At 38.8% G+C, this 16,400-nt stretch overlaps 1 protein-coding gene across 4 annotated transcripts in view; it reads left to right on the forward strand.

The window, feature by feature from the left end:
* Positions 1–16,400, forward strand: part of reln (reelin) — a 146,366-nt gene that overhangs the window by 13,525 nt on the left and 116,441 nt on the right. For all 4 annotated transcript variants that reach the window (XM_057348039.1, XM_057348037.1, XM_057348038.1 and 1 more), the window contains exon 2: positions 3,426–3,533. In XM_057348039.1, coding sequence (XP_057204022.1) covers positions 3,426–3,533 — 108 coding nt within the window. The remainder of the gene's footprint in view (positions 1–3,425; positions 3,534–16,400) is intronic.

Consider the following 16,400-nt stretch of genomic DNA (forward strand, 5'->3'; position numbering starts at 1 on the left):
AAGACAGTCAAAAATGGCTCATCGGGAGCGTTTGAGTGTGTGTGTTCGCGCGAGTGTGGAGAGAATGTTAAGAGTTCTCATGAAAGCGCAGCTATTGCACGCATGCAAACCCCCGCAGGTGAATGCGTCTGTTTTTATGAGTTACTCTGACCAGGTTCTTCCTATTCTCCTCCCTTCCCCCGCTTCTGCTCTCTTTTCAGATGGATTTCTGAATTATTTACATCTTTCATTTTCATCGATCACTCTTTGTTCATGCGTCTCTCCAGAAAGCCGTCCATCTATGTTTTAAACATCCTCCGCTGTGTTGCTTGTTTTTTATAATAACCTCTTGGCCGATGCACGCCCACTCCCGTTAAATACCTCTCCTTCTTTTTAAAATGAAAAGCGCCGCGTTCTCGAGGGAGCGATGGTTAGAGGGCGAGGTGGCCCGTGTGAAAAGAGCAAAGATTTTTTGAGAAGTAAATATGTCATGTCTGGACTACATGTAGTTGCGTTCATTGCACCTGTCAATGAGTTGGTCCATCCATTTTCCGAACCCGTTTATCCTCTGCAGGCTTAAGGAATGGAATATGGTTTTTAATCACGACATAGGGAGAAGTAATGCATATATTTTCATGTTTTCCTCAGTATGTTTTTCTTCTGAATTTTTGCTAGCATCAATGAATTTAATATTCATTCAGAATAAGACTGGACCCAAAATGGTTTACTCTGATGTGAAGAACTGTATTTACAGTGTATTTAGAGTGACGCTTGTTAAGACAATGACTAAAATAAATACAAATGATTGAATAACCACAACAAAAAAGCTAAATAAAACATTGGAAAGTGTCAGGATAGATATTAGACTGGCAGTGAGAGGATGAATTATTGAAGTGGTGATGCTCAGGGGAGAGAGGCAGGACTGAGGGATGTGTTTTCTCATACACACAAAGAGCACTTTTTACCATTTCATCATATTTCATATCCACAAAGAAACACACAGTTGATATTTATTATGAAAAACTAACTGAAATGATTCATGCTGGTTTTCTATCACAGTTTCATAAACAGTTCAGAGTTATTCTGTTGTTGCCATGTGCTTTTGCGCCACATTTCTCCTCAACAATTACAGAAAAAAAGTCAAAAGTAATCGAGTCAATCTGATTCAAGAGCTTTAAATGATCACAAATGTTTTGGCACTCAGAGACTTTTCCCCAGTCGTCTTGCTTTCTTTATCCGTGTATCTTCACCATGTTAACATGGCTTTATGACAGTTGCCGTCTGTGCTGGTGAGGTGTCACGGCCGCCTCCGCCTGCCTCCTGTACACACATCTGCTCGCTCTCGCTCTTTCACACAGCTTTTCTCTTCTCTTTCAAATGAATATTCGCAGTTATTTTTAACTGAACATCTTAGGTACAGTGTCTGTGACGTGCTGTGGGTACGATCATTTCAACTTATCTATCAGTTTGTAAAAATTAATAGGATACATGTATACAGTAATGCATGCAAAACAGAAAAACGAGTATTACAAGGAGCTTCACAAAATAAATATGAAGATTTGAGCATTTGGCACGTGCTTTTATGTAATTTCTCATGGCAATCAACTGAACAAAACATTGCAAATCAAACTGAACAGTTTGTGTTGCCCGGGAAACTCTTGATCTTGGCATTGCTTGAATCATGCGCAACACATAAGCTCCAGATGGATTCTCCCTGTAATAAATAAAGAAAAATATTCATTCAGCTGGTCCTTATCACCCTGGATGAATAACTCTGTGTTTTGTCATGTCAATCGATTATGTGGTAATTATATTACATTTGACAAAACGTGTCATTTATTGGTTCCATTCACAACACTCATGGTCACCTTAAAAACATACCACCGGGGCAGTTGTGGCCTAATGGTTAGAGAGTCGGACTCGTGACCAGAAGGCTGCCGGTTCGATTCCCAGGGCCGGCGGGTAACAACTGAGGTGCCCTTGAGCAAGGCACCTTACCCCTACTTGCTCCCCGGGCGCTGCAGTGATAGCTGCCCACTGCTCCGGGGGTACGTGTGTTCACTACTCTCTGGATGGGTTAAATGCAGAGGTCACATTTCGTTGCCTTGTACCTTCGTACATGTGCAATGACAATAAATTGAATCTAAATCTAAAAATCTAAATCTAAAAATCTAGATATCTATCTCATCATCCTGAAAGGCATCAATAATAAAAGTATGGGGTTTAATGAATAAGCTAGTTTACATGAATGAGTTTTCAAGTATTAATACCAGAAGATATGTGTGGCAGGTTATTGATTATTGGTTATCGAGAGCCATGGCACAGACAAAGTGACTGGGAGTGAGGTGCAGACAAAAAAAAAAAACTAAACTGTATTGAACAGAAAAAACCTATGAGTTAATTCTCAGTTCTCGTTTGTTTTGAAAATATTTTTTGTTGTTGTACTGTTTTCCTGCATTGCTCATTAAAATGGATTTTAAGAGTTTATCTTGTTTGTTTCATGAATGTGCGGAGAGAACCCATGCACAGAGTAATTCAAACCCAAAGAACTTTATTGAACAGAAAACACCCACAAGGGGCAAAACAGGGAGTAAACTAAAAAACTGAAACTCACTATGATGACGAGGCTTTGAAGCAAGACACCAAGGAGAACAAACCAGCACAGGACAGTAAACACAAGGGCATTAAACAGGGGAACAAAACAAGGGATAATCACAAGGGTCAGGTGTGGGGCATGGGGTTAGATAACTAACAGGAATATATCAACCAGGAAACAAGTACAAAATACACAAAACGCTGCCACCATGCTGTCCACAAGAAACTAGAAAACCAATTGACAGGAAGGACAGGACTGTGACAGATTGTGTCTGCTGGATTCACCACATAACTGTTACAATTCCAAGGTCTGTTACTCTCCGATAACAACCGTTCCAAACTAACAAGTGGTCATCCGGGTACTGCGAGTCATCTTGACCACTGCAGTTTAATATTACACATAAATTCAGTTGTTACATATCTGTCTGTTGTGTTTTTATAGCATCCCTGAGTTTAGTTCGAGTATTTTACCTTCGTGAGCTTAGTAGCATGTACCGTAACATCAGTAGGCCTATAAATAATTTGTGAAAATTGTGTGGAAGGTCTGCATTCGTTACAAAAAAAGGAACAATAATTTACTCTTGAGGTAATGTAATAAACAGCATAATGTACTGACAGAAGGTTGTTATGTCTCCTATGCTTCACGTCGGATCCTGATGATGTGGTTTTATTCTGCGATAACACACGGCTGGCTGTAAACGATGCCTGTTTTTGATAAAAGCCTCTGCTAAATATCTAATAAAGTTTGGCTTGACCCTCACTACTTATTAAAAGGCGACTCACAATGAAGAGCATTGTGATATACTGTATGTGTATATGTAATAAGCCACACTGTCTCTGTGTGTCCACAGTGACCATTTCTACTAGTACCTACTTTGATGGGCTGTTGGTCACTGGTCTCTACACGTCCACCACTGTCCAGTCATCTGCAATCCCAGCGTCCTCAGCCTTTGGCTTTGGTAAGTTCCTCATGTATCACTTGAAAGTTTAACGTTTAATTAACAGAAAATCTCATTGGAAGTTATAATATTTTATACTATCATAAGTAACAAACACTGAAATATGTTACAGACCTTGTTGTATTCAGTGATAAACTAAGCCTGTTTTAGTGAATTGTCTGTCCTCTTCATTTTAAAGCATAATGATTATAGTACAGGTACAGTATTAACAAGAGCTGCAAGCAGCACCACCGGGGCCAAGCCCATACTTTGCGCCGATTTACCCAGCGTACCCACCACATCCAGCCCACACTTCCCCCACATGCCCACACCCAGCCCACACTTCCCCCAGTGTACCCACAACATGAAATGAGACAATAGAGCAAAAGTAGCAGAAATACAGTGTATTGGAGGAACAGATTCTGTTTGAATATATTTACATGTATTATAAACCACTTTAAGTTGCACTGCATACATCGCACTTGACATTACATATCGTTTGTTTACAAACTTGTACTATTTGTGCACATACTTGCAAATAGAAATGTATAAATGCACAACACAAGGTTCAAACCAGCGACCTCTTAAACCCGAGACTTGCGAATTTGGTGCGCCACTCAGTTGGCTTGCTTCACCCAGCAGCGTTTAAGGGTAGTAAAAAAAATAAAAGAGTAATATCTCACGAACTCTAGGTGGCGCTGTCTTGAAACTTCAAGGGTACGTTTGGGACAAGTTGGTGACGCGTGTCAAATTTGGTGGCGATATATCACACGGTTAGAAATATATCGTGATTTATGACAGATTTCAAAATGGCAGACGAGCCGTTCAATCAATCGCGACATAATCTTGCCCACCCGATCCAGCACGATTCGCGGAATCCGTAGACACCGAGATCACAAAATATTTCAAAAGTTAGAGGCAAAAATATACATTTTTCAAATCTCTTCAAATAGGTGGCGCTGTTCCCCATTTTGGCAAGGACCCCCATTCCGAGGGGGTCCTTGACACGTACCAAGTGTCGTATCGATGAATCGAACATTGGCCGAGTTACAGCCTCCAATACATTTTTGGGTCAACTTTGAAAAGTTTGCGAAGTCGTAACTTTTGTGCAACGGTGAAAAGCTCAATTCCGGAGCGTCTCTTCTATTCGGCACAGTCCAAAGATCGTCTCAGCCGATTTTTTCGTGACAATCGGTCACAATTTCTATGACTAGTAGCGAAAAAACGCAATACTGTACTTTTCAAGATGGCAGCTACTGTATTGGGCGGCGTCTTAGTGTAAGGCATGGAATGTGATAAGCGTGACGAGTGCATGACGTGCCGAGTAGAATTTTTGTACATCACTGAGTTCAAAAATTACAGCCGTTTGAAAAGTGCAGTTTTGATCTGTTGGTGGCGCTATAGAGTGAGTGCTAGAGACCCCATACTTGGTCACGTGACTAATGAGTACCACCTCTACGAGTGTGCCAATTTTCATTGGACTTGGCCCCTAATTAGTAGGCTATGTGTTATGTATGTTTGAAGTGTCCATTGATGTTTGAGGCTAACTCATGGTACTGCACACAAACTGTCAGATCAGGTTTGATCCGATCCCTTGCTGAATTAGAGTAGCTGCGTTTACATGGACCAATGTAATCCGATTAAAAATCCAATCTGAATGAAAACGCTCCATATAAACACGTCAATCAGATTAAAAATGCCCAAGCCGATTGAAATTTCAGTCGGATTGTAGGGGGTGGTTTATATAGTTTGTAATCCGCTTGATAGGACATGTAAACACTTGATCAGATTAAAAACCGAAGTAGGAAGTTGTGCGCATGTGCAAAGACGACACTGGCTCATACAGACGTAAGGGCGTATGATGCACGGAACGGAGCAGCTGCTGCTAAAGAAACCAAAAACCATAAATCTGACAAAGTGGTACAAATTTCCATATGCTTGTCATCTCTAAATTATGGTGGCGTATTGCTGCCACATACATTTGATTTTTTCCACTCAATTATGTCATTAAAATGAGATAATATGTCATTTAAACGAGATAATATGTCATTAAAACAAGATGATATGTCGTTAAAACGAGATGATGTGTCGTTAAAACGAGATAATATGTCGTTTTAACGAGATAATATGTTGTTAAAACAAAATAATTTTCTCGTGTAAACGGCATATTTTTCCCGTTTAACTAGATATTATATCATTTTAAACAACATATTTTTCTCACTTAGGTTTTCATTAATAGACAATTCAAAAGGAATTGCATGAATTCGATAAATGAATTCAGTTTTTTCACGAGATGGTTCATTTAACTGAACTGATGCTATTAACTGAGCTATTAAACTGGAGTTTAATAAGATAAAACAATTAAAACTGTTTCCATTTATTTGATGCGCGCGCTTGTCCAGCACACGCGTTCTCTGTTCTGCAAAGAGCCACACTCTGGCATCATCAAAAGACTAACGGTTATTTTGTTTTACCTCACTGCATGATATTACTTTAGCGGTTTATTAATATTCTTTTCTTTATACCTCACAGATGTGAGAGTAAACATATATTTTAATGATTAGAATGAAGAAGCTTTTGATAGTTGTATCTAAAAAACGGACATCCTGCTAAACTTATGGTAAGACAAGAATATAATATTAAGCTTAAAGATAATATTTATTCATCTCCGTCAATAAATATCTGCTTTGAATCCTCTTATTGAATCCTCCATTTACGTATTCAGGAGGAAATCATCAAGTCCCAGCAATGTCCAATGTTACATCATCCCGACGAATATGGGAATCACAAAGTTAAATCACTGGAACGTTATTTGGTACGTCATGGCAACGAATATGATCCGGTCGTCACTGTGGTAGCTGAGCGGACCCATTAGTGGCATTATTCCTTGTTGATGAACTAGACCGTTATGGGAAGCTTCGTGGATATAAACAACCAGGGGCGGACTTACCCATTAGGCAAAGGTAGGCAATCGCCTGGGGCCCCGAGCTACCAGGGGCCCCCAAAAGGAAGGGGTGGACTTAACCAATATGCCATGTCAGCAGCCACGTAGAGCCCCAAGTAATCATCAAAATAGTCAGTACATCCCTGTTAACGATTTACGTTATTACATCTGTACGTAGGCACTCCCCCACCCCATTATAGATTAGAGTGGACCATTCCATTAGCACCGTATATGCGCGAGACGACATCAGCTGCAGCTAGAGAAAGTTAACGCAGCGGCGGAATTAGTACTGCCCACAGCGAGAGCGTCATTGCGTGGTACATTAGCTGCAAAACGAAGTAAAAGTCGCAGGGAAATAAAACAACAACGAAACGCAGCTACATCACCAGAGAGGAAAAAGGACGATTTAAAAAAGATTGTTGCCAAAGTCTCTGCTTTTCCCCCACACAAACTCCACCACAAAAAACACGGAGAGAGGACACACTTTGTATATAGTAATCCCAGATCAGGGTTTTTCCTGCATAAAGAAATTGGAGGCGGCCGGCTCAATCAAATTTTGTGCCGCCTTAGACTCTCGTCAAAAATGTGAAGTGTCTTCACAAAAAACACTGCGTGCATTATTAAACAGATTGTCATTTGTAACTGCAGTTACCCCACAATGGAGGCGCAGTTTGGTTACCAGCAGTGAGACGCTGAAGTGTTCATTCTTGTTGAATCAGCGTTATTCTGTACACAGCGAGTTTGCCAGTATGAACGCACATTGCGATCAGAACGACTCGCAAACAAATGACTCCTTTGAACTAATTCGTTTACACAGAATGTAAGAGATCAGTGAATTGTTCAAAGCTCAGTGAACTACAAGAGAACGTAGGGTGTGAATGAGCTTTGCTCATTTTGTTAGACTGGTTACTTATGGGCTAAAAAGTCTTATAAAAAAGGCTTATATTAAAATTTTCAACTTTTCTGTTTGATTGAATACATAATGCTTTATATAAAGCATTGTGCTCACTGCTCCGGGGGTACGTGTGTTCACTACTCTCTGGATGGGTTAAATGCAGAGGTCACATTTCATTACCTTGTACTTGTACATGTGCAATGACAATAAATTGAATCTAAATCTAAAATCTAAAAAAAAATATAACTTATTAGTTGTCATTTCATCACGAGCGTTGTACCACCTCTGCCTCATTTTGAGCCAGGAAAAACTCTGCAGATGTATTTTTCCCCTTGTTTTTCATTTGGGAATTCATTATTATTATTTTTTAATTAGTGAGTATCTGTGTTTATTAAGCTTAGTTTTCCCCTGACACTTTGACTGGGGGTGAAAAGTTGTGTGCTTTGAGGAGGAAGAAAAATAAGGGTTGCAGTAAAGTAAAATGGCGCATAGTTGGGGCCCCCATACATGGATTTGCCTAGGGCCCCACATCACTAAATCCGCCCCTGTAAACAACTACATCTGAAATGTATTCAGGCTGGATTTGTTGTCAGTCAAACATGTATTAAATATTCTGGATCCGTAAGTGCAACTCAGAAGAGAAATCGCTGTCTTGATTTTGACTACAATGTCCCGTAAAAAAACGAATAAAGTATGGCAGAAAATTACCAGTACATTTTCCTTTATTTTATGGACATTTCCGTTAATGCTAAAATGCAAATTAATGCAGTGCAAAATGTAAAATACAGGTTAAACAACTGTAAAAATGAATACAGAAAATTCCTTCATATTAATACAGTAGGCCTATATTGTGCAATGGGATTAACAGATTCTCGGTGAGTTGCCTTCTACAGTCTCTCTCTCTCTCTCTCTTTCATTCACATGCACATCCTGCCTCGTTATTTCTCACTAATAACTTCACTAAAGCAGCACAGCACTACTTTAGGCAAGGCAAGGCAAGTTTATTTATAGCACATTTCATACACAAGGGCAATTCAAAGTGCTTTACATAAAATGATTGACAGAAAGAAATAAGACGTATCTTTAAAATGCAAATGATTTAAGATCACAAATACTTTACATTTTAAGAGACAATAAAACAGCAATAAAATTGATTAAAAATGTGAGTGTATATATAAAAAGAATAAGAGCAAAAGAAAAAGAAATGAGAAATAGAAGTGCAGTTGATGTAAACCAGTACAGTACACTTTAAAAGAAGTGATGGTTTGGAATTAGTATTATCATATTAAAAGAAAACACTACACAAGGTGATCTGGTGACTTCTTTATACTCCAGGCATAACAATACTTGTGTACTTTTTTTTAAGAACACACGTAGGATTCTGTACAGTAGCGTGACAGTCAAAATAAATCAGTTATGAAGTTGTTAACGAGAGGTTTTTTTGTACAATCATTGTGAAAACAAATGATACTGGCCTTGAGGTCTACAGTACAAACATGATGGAGCTACAGTCATGGTTTTTCAGGCAGATTTCAGTTTCTTCAAGTGTCTTGGAGACATTTCTTCTAAATTTACTCTGTCTAAGTTTTTACTCTTTCTTCATGTTATAATAGACATACCCAATGATAATGATGGTGAGACCAGGGGCCTCATGTACGAAGACTTGCGTTGATACGATACTAAAACATTGCGTACGGACAAAGCTGTAAATGTGCATACGCACAAAAAAACTCACGCCAGACATGAAGTTGGCGTGGATGAACGCACATTCTCACGTTCATTTCACTGTTAGTACATCCGACCGTGAGCGTGAAAGCTGGCGTATGCAAAGTTTTTGTGCGTACGCAGCATTGATACATGAGGCCCCAGATCTCCATGTGGAGCACTGGCTGTTGTCAAACTTGTACATACAAAAATCTCACTGGGTTATTATTACAGTTTTTTTCAATTGCTAAGAAGCATTTGACAATTCTTAAAATACTTTTTCTAAACTCTTAACACAGCAACACACCTACGTCACACAATTAGCCAAATAGTTAATTTTCTGCCCAAAACCACATTTTCTTAAATAAATACAAACTCTACTTTTGAAAACGCAAAAAAACATTTTCAATATACACCAACTCTATCAAAACACTGCAAACCCGTTTCAAAATCGAATCATTCGGTCAAAACTTTAGCACTCATTTTCTATCCAACATGAACCCATAGTCAATCATAACGTAATGACTGTCAAAATATTAACAGTTGGTGGCATTACAAAAACTGCATTACTTGTCATGTTTCAGTTCTATCTGTATAGAACATACAATATGAAATCCATTTTTTTAATTCATTCAGCTGTGTGTGTGTGAATTCATGGTGCATTAGATATGTGTACAACATAATATCTAAATGTGAAGGAGTCATCAATACTTTATAGAATGTACAACTGAAATTCTGTCACTTGCTGTTTTTTTTTATAGTGGTACATTCTATAAAAATAAAACAAAATGACAGGAAAAAAAGGCCCAGAAAAAAAGTCCTGTTCTAATCTATACGATCTTCACCATTTGGCCACATGTTCTCGTCTACATCACATCGTATGTTGTCTCTCACTATACACCTTGGAAAGTAACACTTGGCATGCCTTATCCACCCCTGACAGTCTTCGACCTAGATGTCTCTGCACCCAGCATCCATGGCATCCAGGAGGGGCATTTGGTCATGTGGCCGATGATCATATACTTTCCACCTCCAAGCAGAAAAAAATTCCTCAATGGGGTTGAGGAAAGGAGAGTATGGAGGAAGAAAAAGGGAAATCACTCTTGGATGTGCTGCAAACCAGTTTGTGATTGCATGTGAATGGTGGAATGCTACATTGTCCCATGTAATCACAAATGTCCTCATGTTTCCTCCCACCCGTTTTGCTTCTGGCACCAGTTGTTGGTGGAGGTCATCTAAAAACAAAAGGAGGCGCTCTGTTTTGTCGGGACCAATCTGGTTTTTCTGCAGGACCAAACCAACCCTGAGATTGCAGCACACATTGTGATATTTGCTCCTCTCTGACCTGGCACATCAACGGTGGCCCTTTTCCCAATTACATTTCTTCCTCGTCTATGCGTTTTTGACAGGTTAAATCCCGCATCGTCTACATAAATGAATTCGTGCAGTGTCTGATTAGCCTCCAACTCCATAATTCTCTGAAAGAAAAATCAAACACAATTATTACATATATGCTTCAGAGTAGCTATAGAGAATAGTGAAAAAAGAGGTGTGGAATAGTCACTGTAGAATCAGACATAGTGTATAGACACCATACCTGGACGTATTGGTGCCGGAGTTCCTTGACCCGATCACTGTTTCTCTCAAAGGGAACCATGTACAACTGTTTCATTCGAATTCTGTGTTTGATCAGAGTCCGAGCAATGGTAGCCAGGCTGATGCTTTCCACGTTTTGGAATACCAGGTTGTCCTCTACAATTCTGGTCTGAATTTCGCTCAGTTTTATTGCATTGTCAGCAATGACCCATCCTACAATGGCATGTTCTTGGTCTTCACTGAGAAGCTTTCTTCTTCCCCCAGAGCGAGGAAGTCGTTGTGTCCTTTAGAGTAACAAAAATACAACATATTTGTATCTACTACTGGTGGTGGCCAGCAACGGTTGACCGTCTGAGATTAGGCTGGACTCTTTCACCAGCCACTCTCAATGATAGACCATGGTTTATCACATGGTCTATGATTGTGGCTCTTATTTCATCCGTGACAACAGCTCTTACTCTCCTTTGAACAGCACCACGCATTCTTACTCCTCTTCCCCTACCTCTCCTTCTCCCTTGTCCTGGTTCAACTAGTCCTCTTCCTGGTCCATCTAGTCCTCTCCCTCGACCATCTAGTCCTCTCCCTGGTCCATCTAGTCCTCTCCCTGGTCCATCTAGTCCTCTCCCTGGTCCATCTAGTCCTCTCCCTCGACCATCTAGTCCTCTCCCTCGACCATCTAGTCCTCTCCCTCGACCATCTAGTCCTCTCCCTCGACCATCTAGTCCTCTCCCTCGACCATCTAGTCCTCTCCCTCGACCATCTAGTCCTCTCCCTCGACCATCTAGTCCTCGACCATCTAGTCCTCTCCCTCGACCATCTAGTCCTCTCCCTCGACCATCTAGTCCTCTCCCTCGACCATCTAGTCCTCACCCTCGACCATCTAGTCCGCTCCCTCGACCATCTAGTCCTCTCCCTCGTCTAACTAGTCCACTAGTCCATTTTCTTTTAATCTTTGTTTGCTCCTCTGTGTTGTTATGTGTTGCTTTGAACAACACCAATCCAAAGACTGCCTTTTTATTGTGTATGTCCAAGTAATGGAAAGTCTTCAACACCTGGTTATGTCTGCTGATTGAGATTGGAATCAGCTATTTCTTACTCTAATTATCAGTAATTTAAAAATGCTTATCAGCTGTTTGAATATATTTTTAAATATTTGTTTCAATACTTTTGAGCTGATATTGTTGCAGAAGTAGAGGCTTTATACTGTATCTATGGTTTGGAAGAATAGGTCTTCATTTCTGGCATGCTGCGTTTAAGCATTTGTAAAAAAGACTATAAAGATCCATGATTTTGGTATTGGGTATGCTTATATGTAAAGAAAATGTAGGCATTCTAGAAACATGTTAATTGACTGCATTTTGTTTGAAAACAACATGAATTGTGTTAATGGTATGGTCACAACAGACGGATGTTGTGCTAATTGTGTTTAGAGTTTTGAAAATGTGACTACAGATCGGTCAAAGGGATGTTAGCAATTGAAAAAATCTGTATTATTGAAAATGCAAACTGATATTTCCTACTGACACACTACAGCAAAAGATAGAAAACAAATATTTTTGGTGTAAACGTATTAACATGCAAGATAGGCTTGTGCACTTGTTTCCTGTGGACACAATGAAACTATGAATGAAATCATTAGAGGCCTGCATGGGTATTAAGATATGAACGTCTCCTGTGGAGCTATTCAAGCCTTGGTAAACGTCTTTGTGCCCTCTTTAAACACACTTTCACCAAACTGGGGCAAATCAACATCTTCAAAGTAAGTGGAATATACTACTGCCGAAGCCAGATCAATTCAATAAACAGATTTTATGTATAGGTCCTATACATAAAACAGATTTTATGTATAGGACCACACGTAATTGCCTGCATTTAATGCAGAACCTAAAACGCTAAAGTATTGAAGTGAAGAGGTCATCAGACTGGAGTAGACAGCTGTTCCTCCAGGAATGTGAAAAGAGAGATTTATATGACTGACTGCCAGCAAGAACGATTGGGGTAGTGTAAGGACTAAGGTAGTGTTAAAACAGCACATTTTGTGTTCAGTTAAGGATAACACATCGCTGTGTTATTTCTGGGACAACACATTTAGTGTTATTTTTAACACAACTTGTGTTGTCCCTTTCATTCAAACAAAAACAACACACAGTGTTAAAATAACACATCATATTTTAAATAGCTCAACACAAACAATGTGTTAATAATTAACAAATGGTTTTTGAGAGTGTAGCAGTGAAGAAGAGAAGTCTGGAAGTTATGGAAATAGTCTTTAACATGAAATATGTCATGGAAACCAGCTGCGGCTCGTCTGTGTGGGCAGGTGGGGCAGTGCCGCTCCAAAACATTTGTCCACTTGAAAACATAAAAATAAATGGAATCTACGTTGTTCACTTGGATGTGTTCAGCATTATATGTTCAGGGTTTACTGACTACTTTAAGAATATATAAGGACATTTAGTGCTTGGCTTCTGCAGATAGTTTGGCTATGTAACGAACTGCAAGAGGGGAAGAGACACCACGACTCAATATCTTTAAAAACTTATTTTGTTTCTACCTCACGACAACATATGGTAGAAGGGCAATGGACATTAAATTACAATAAAAAGTCATCAAAATTTGAAGTATCAATAAAAGTAAAATTTCAAAAAGAAGTAAAAATAAAAACATTTGCAATAACAAGAAGTGCAATAAAAGTAACAAGAGAACCCATATTCATTAGAAACAATTGTAACAACCGTTTCCACAGTATGGCAGTATGCAAGTTCACAATTAAAGTGACATTATTCTTTAAAGTGACAAGTGGAGATAAAGTGAGGGCCATCTGCCCTCATGAGCTCAACAGCGCCCCAAATTATTTAAATCAGTGGTGAAAAAGGGAAGTGCACCAAGAGTAAATTACATGGTAGGATTTACTCATTTTTTTTGTACATTTGCACAAGTTTTTGCAAAAAACTTGCTCAGAATGCAGATATAACCCTACAATTCCAATGTGAAGGTGTATGTTACTCTGCATCGGTTGAGCAAATTAATCAGATTATCAACTTGGTACAGATCTCTGGTTTAATCAGGGCGATATACAGTACATGTATGCTTGCTTTTTTCCTTGCGTATTTAAATAGACCTCTTCGGATGGAAAGAACTGCCTGTTTCAGTTATACAAATGTTTGAAGAAAATACAACCAACAGAATATTTATAACCGATTTAAATGGTTGAACAAATATCTTTAAGATTTCATTATGTAAGATTAAAAAAAAAAATCTAAAACCAGAAGTGCTTCTGGACCAGTGTTCATATCTTCTAAAGTTGTCTATAGTTGGGTCTTATTTAACTCCAGTTTAATACTTTCAGCTGTGAATAGTTGGATTTATAGCATTCCTAATTACATTTGAACAGAATTTACTCTTGATGATAAATTGCCCATATATAATAACATAGAAAACCGAAATGACCAGACCCATTAATAAAATGACCAGTGTCCAGGTTATCTAAAGACCAAAATACCTGTCATGGTTGTAAAATCACCGGTTGTAATAGTATGGACTCTTTGTTGGTTCTGTTTGCCCTGTCTTAGTTTTCTGTTCTGCTGTTCTGTTAATTAGTTCATCAGTTTCACCTGTGTTTCGTTCATCATCTCATTAATTCGTTTGTTTGCTTTATGTATTTAAGCCCTTTGTTTTCCTGAGTTCAATGTCCGGTTTTAACTTATATTACATGTGTGTTTGCTCCTGTCTTTCGGGTGGAATTATTAAACCCCATTGGATTATACTTCTTCGTAGTGCGCTTGGTTTATATACTCACATCCCGTGACACCGGTATGTAAATCACCATCACATTAATGAGAGACTCAATCCTTTAGTTTATATGTGCTCTTGTGAAAATAAATAGGAATAGAATTAAAATCTCATTCTAGAAAGTGAAATAATCAAAATATAATTATACATAATATATAATGAAGGAAGTTGCTAGCCATCCAGTTTTTTATGTCTATTATACATTGTTGATGTGTTTTCATGGGGACTCAAGAAGATATAGATTTGGGTATCATCATGTAATATTGAAAACTATTTCATGTCTCTTAATTATAGCTAGCTAGCTAAATCTAGCATGTATAGTGTGAAGAACATAGGTCATAGTACTGAGCCCTGTGGCACTCCGTACTGAACTGTGATCAGTATGACACATCTTCAGCCTCTTCACACCTTAATTGAGACTTGAGGCCTACTCAGTGAAACTTTTCACTCGTATCTCCAAAATTGCAAGAGATTGGAATTTAAAGAAGGTTTTACATTATCTTTTTTAATTAGACACATTTATTAACAATATCACTTGTATTTCCTTGGGACAAAACTGACATTATAAAGTAAAGTGAGAATTAAATGAAAGGGACTGAAAGTATGGGGAAGAGGAACAAGAGTAAGAGGAGTGAGACTGAGGAGAGGAGTATGAGGGAGATGATGGGGAGAAAAAGGGCAACGAGGAAGAGGACAAAAACCTGACAGGATGCTCACATTTTTTACAGTAAAAAGCCTGTTTGTTTACAGTATTTTTAAATGTACTGTAAATGTATTTGTCTGTTACTGTCAAAGTCAAACACATGAATTCGGTTTTCTCCAGCATTTCTGTTTACAGTGAAAAACTAAACTGAGAATGTATATTTACTGGATAAACTGTAGTATGAGTTCTGACAAACTCCACTGCAAACTGAACATGCGTCCGACACTACAGTAGTGTTTTACATTTCTCATATCTGTTTGTAGTGTGGTGTATATTTGATAATCATTTGATGGTGTTTGATGGCTGTCCATGTTTAGAAAACTAGTTTCAATGAAGTGCATTTGCAAGAAAAGTGACAGGTTGAGTGTTTGGAGAAAATCTTGTTTTGGTTTTTATTTATACTTATGCATCGTTGTCCGCGTCGACAGGCAATGACCACTAGGTGTCAGTGTTCACGCGCGTGTTGCTTGTGTAACCAAGACAAGAGCCGAAGAAGAAGCAGCTTGTTGTGTACGCTGCCTGTTGGCAAAGCTTTAAGCAGTGATAGCAGCAAGTAAACAGTCACTTTTGTTGCAGCTTCCGTTGTTAAACCTAAAACAGATATTTTACTTAGATAATTCATTCGGTAAACGCGTAAACGTGTTTTTTTACCTGAAGGAGGGGTTCAAATGGATCAATCACAGCGCTTGCGGTCCGCGTAGGGCCCGCGTTGAGTTGACGCGTTGTTACATTTTTGGAGAGGTGCTACGTACGGCGTAGGTCCTACACACGACCATAAATTAGCCTTAATCGTGCTTTTATTAATGTAGCTCTAGTCCCTACTTTCATTATGTGAAAATGTGGCCTCATATTATTCTTAACATGCTGTTTCATGTTGTGTAAGAAAATGAACAGATTTACTAAAAAATTGTTAATTATTTTTAGAGTAAAGCAACAGCACAAAACTGGATTTCTGGAGTGGATGAACGGAAGTGTGTGTGTGTGTGTGTGTGTGTGTTCATGTTTGTATATCCCGGTGGGGAACTAAACCTGAATACACACCAACACATGGGGACTCGTGTCACCGTGGGGACCAAAATTGAGGTCTTCATGGGCACAAAAGCTTATAAATTGTACAGAACAATATTTTTTACAAATCTAAAAATGCAAAAAGTGTTCTATGATCTTTAGGTTTAGGGATAGGGTTAGGGATAGGGGATAGAATATACAGTTTGTACAGTATAAAAACATTACGCCTATGGACTGTCCCCACGG

Source organism: Triplophysa rosa, linkage group LG12 (assembly GCF_024868665.1).
Source record: "Triplophysa rosa linkage group LG12, Trosa_1v2, whole genome shotgun sequence".
NCBI lineage: Eukaryota > Metazoa > Chordata > Actinopteri > Cypriniformes > Nemacheilidae > Triplophysa > Triplophysa rosa.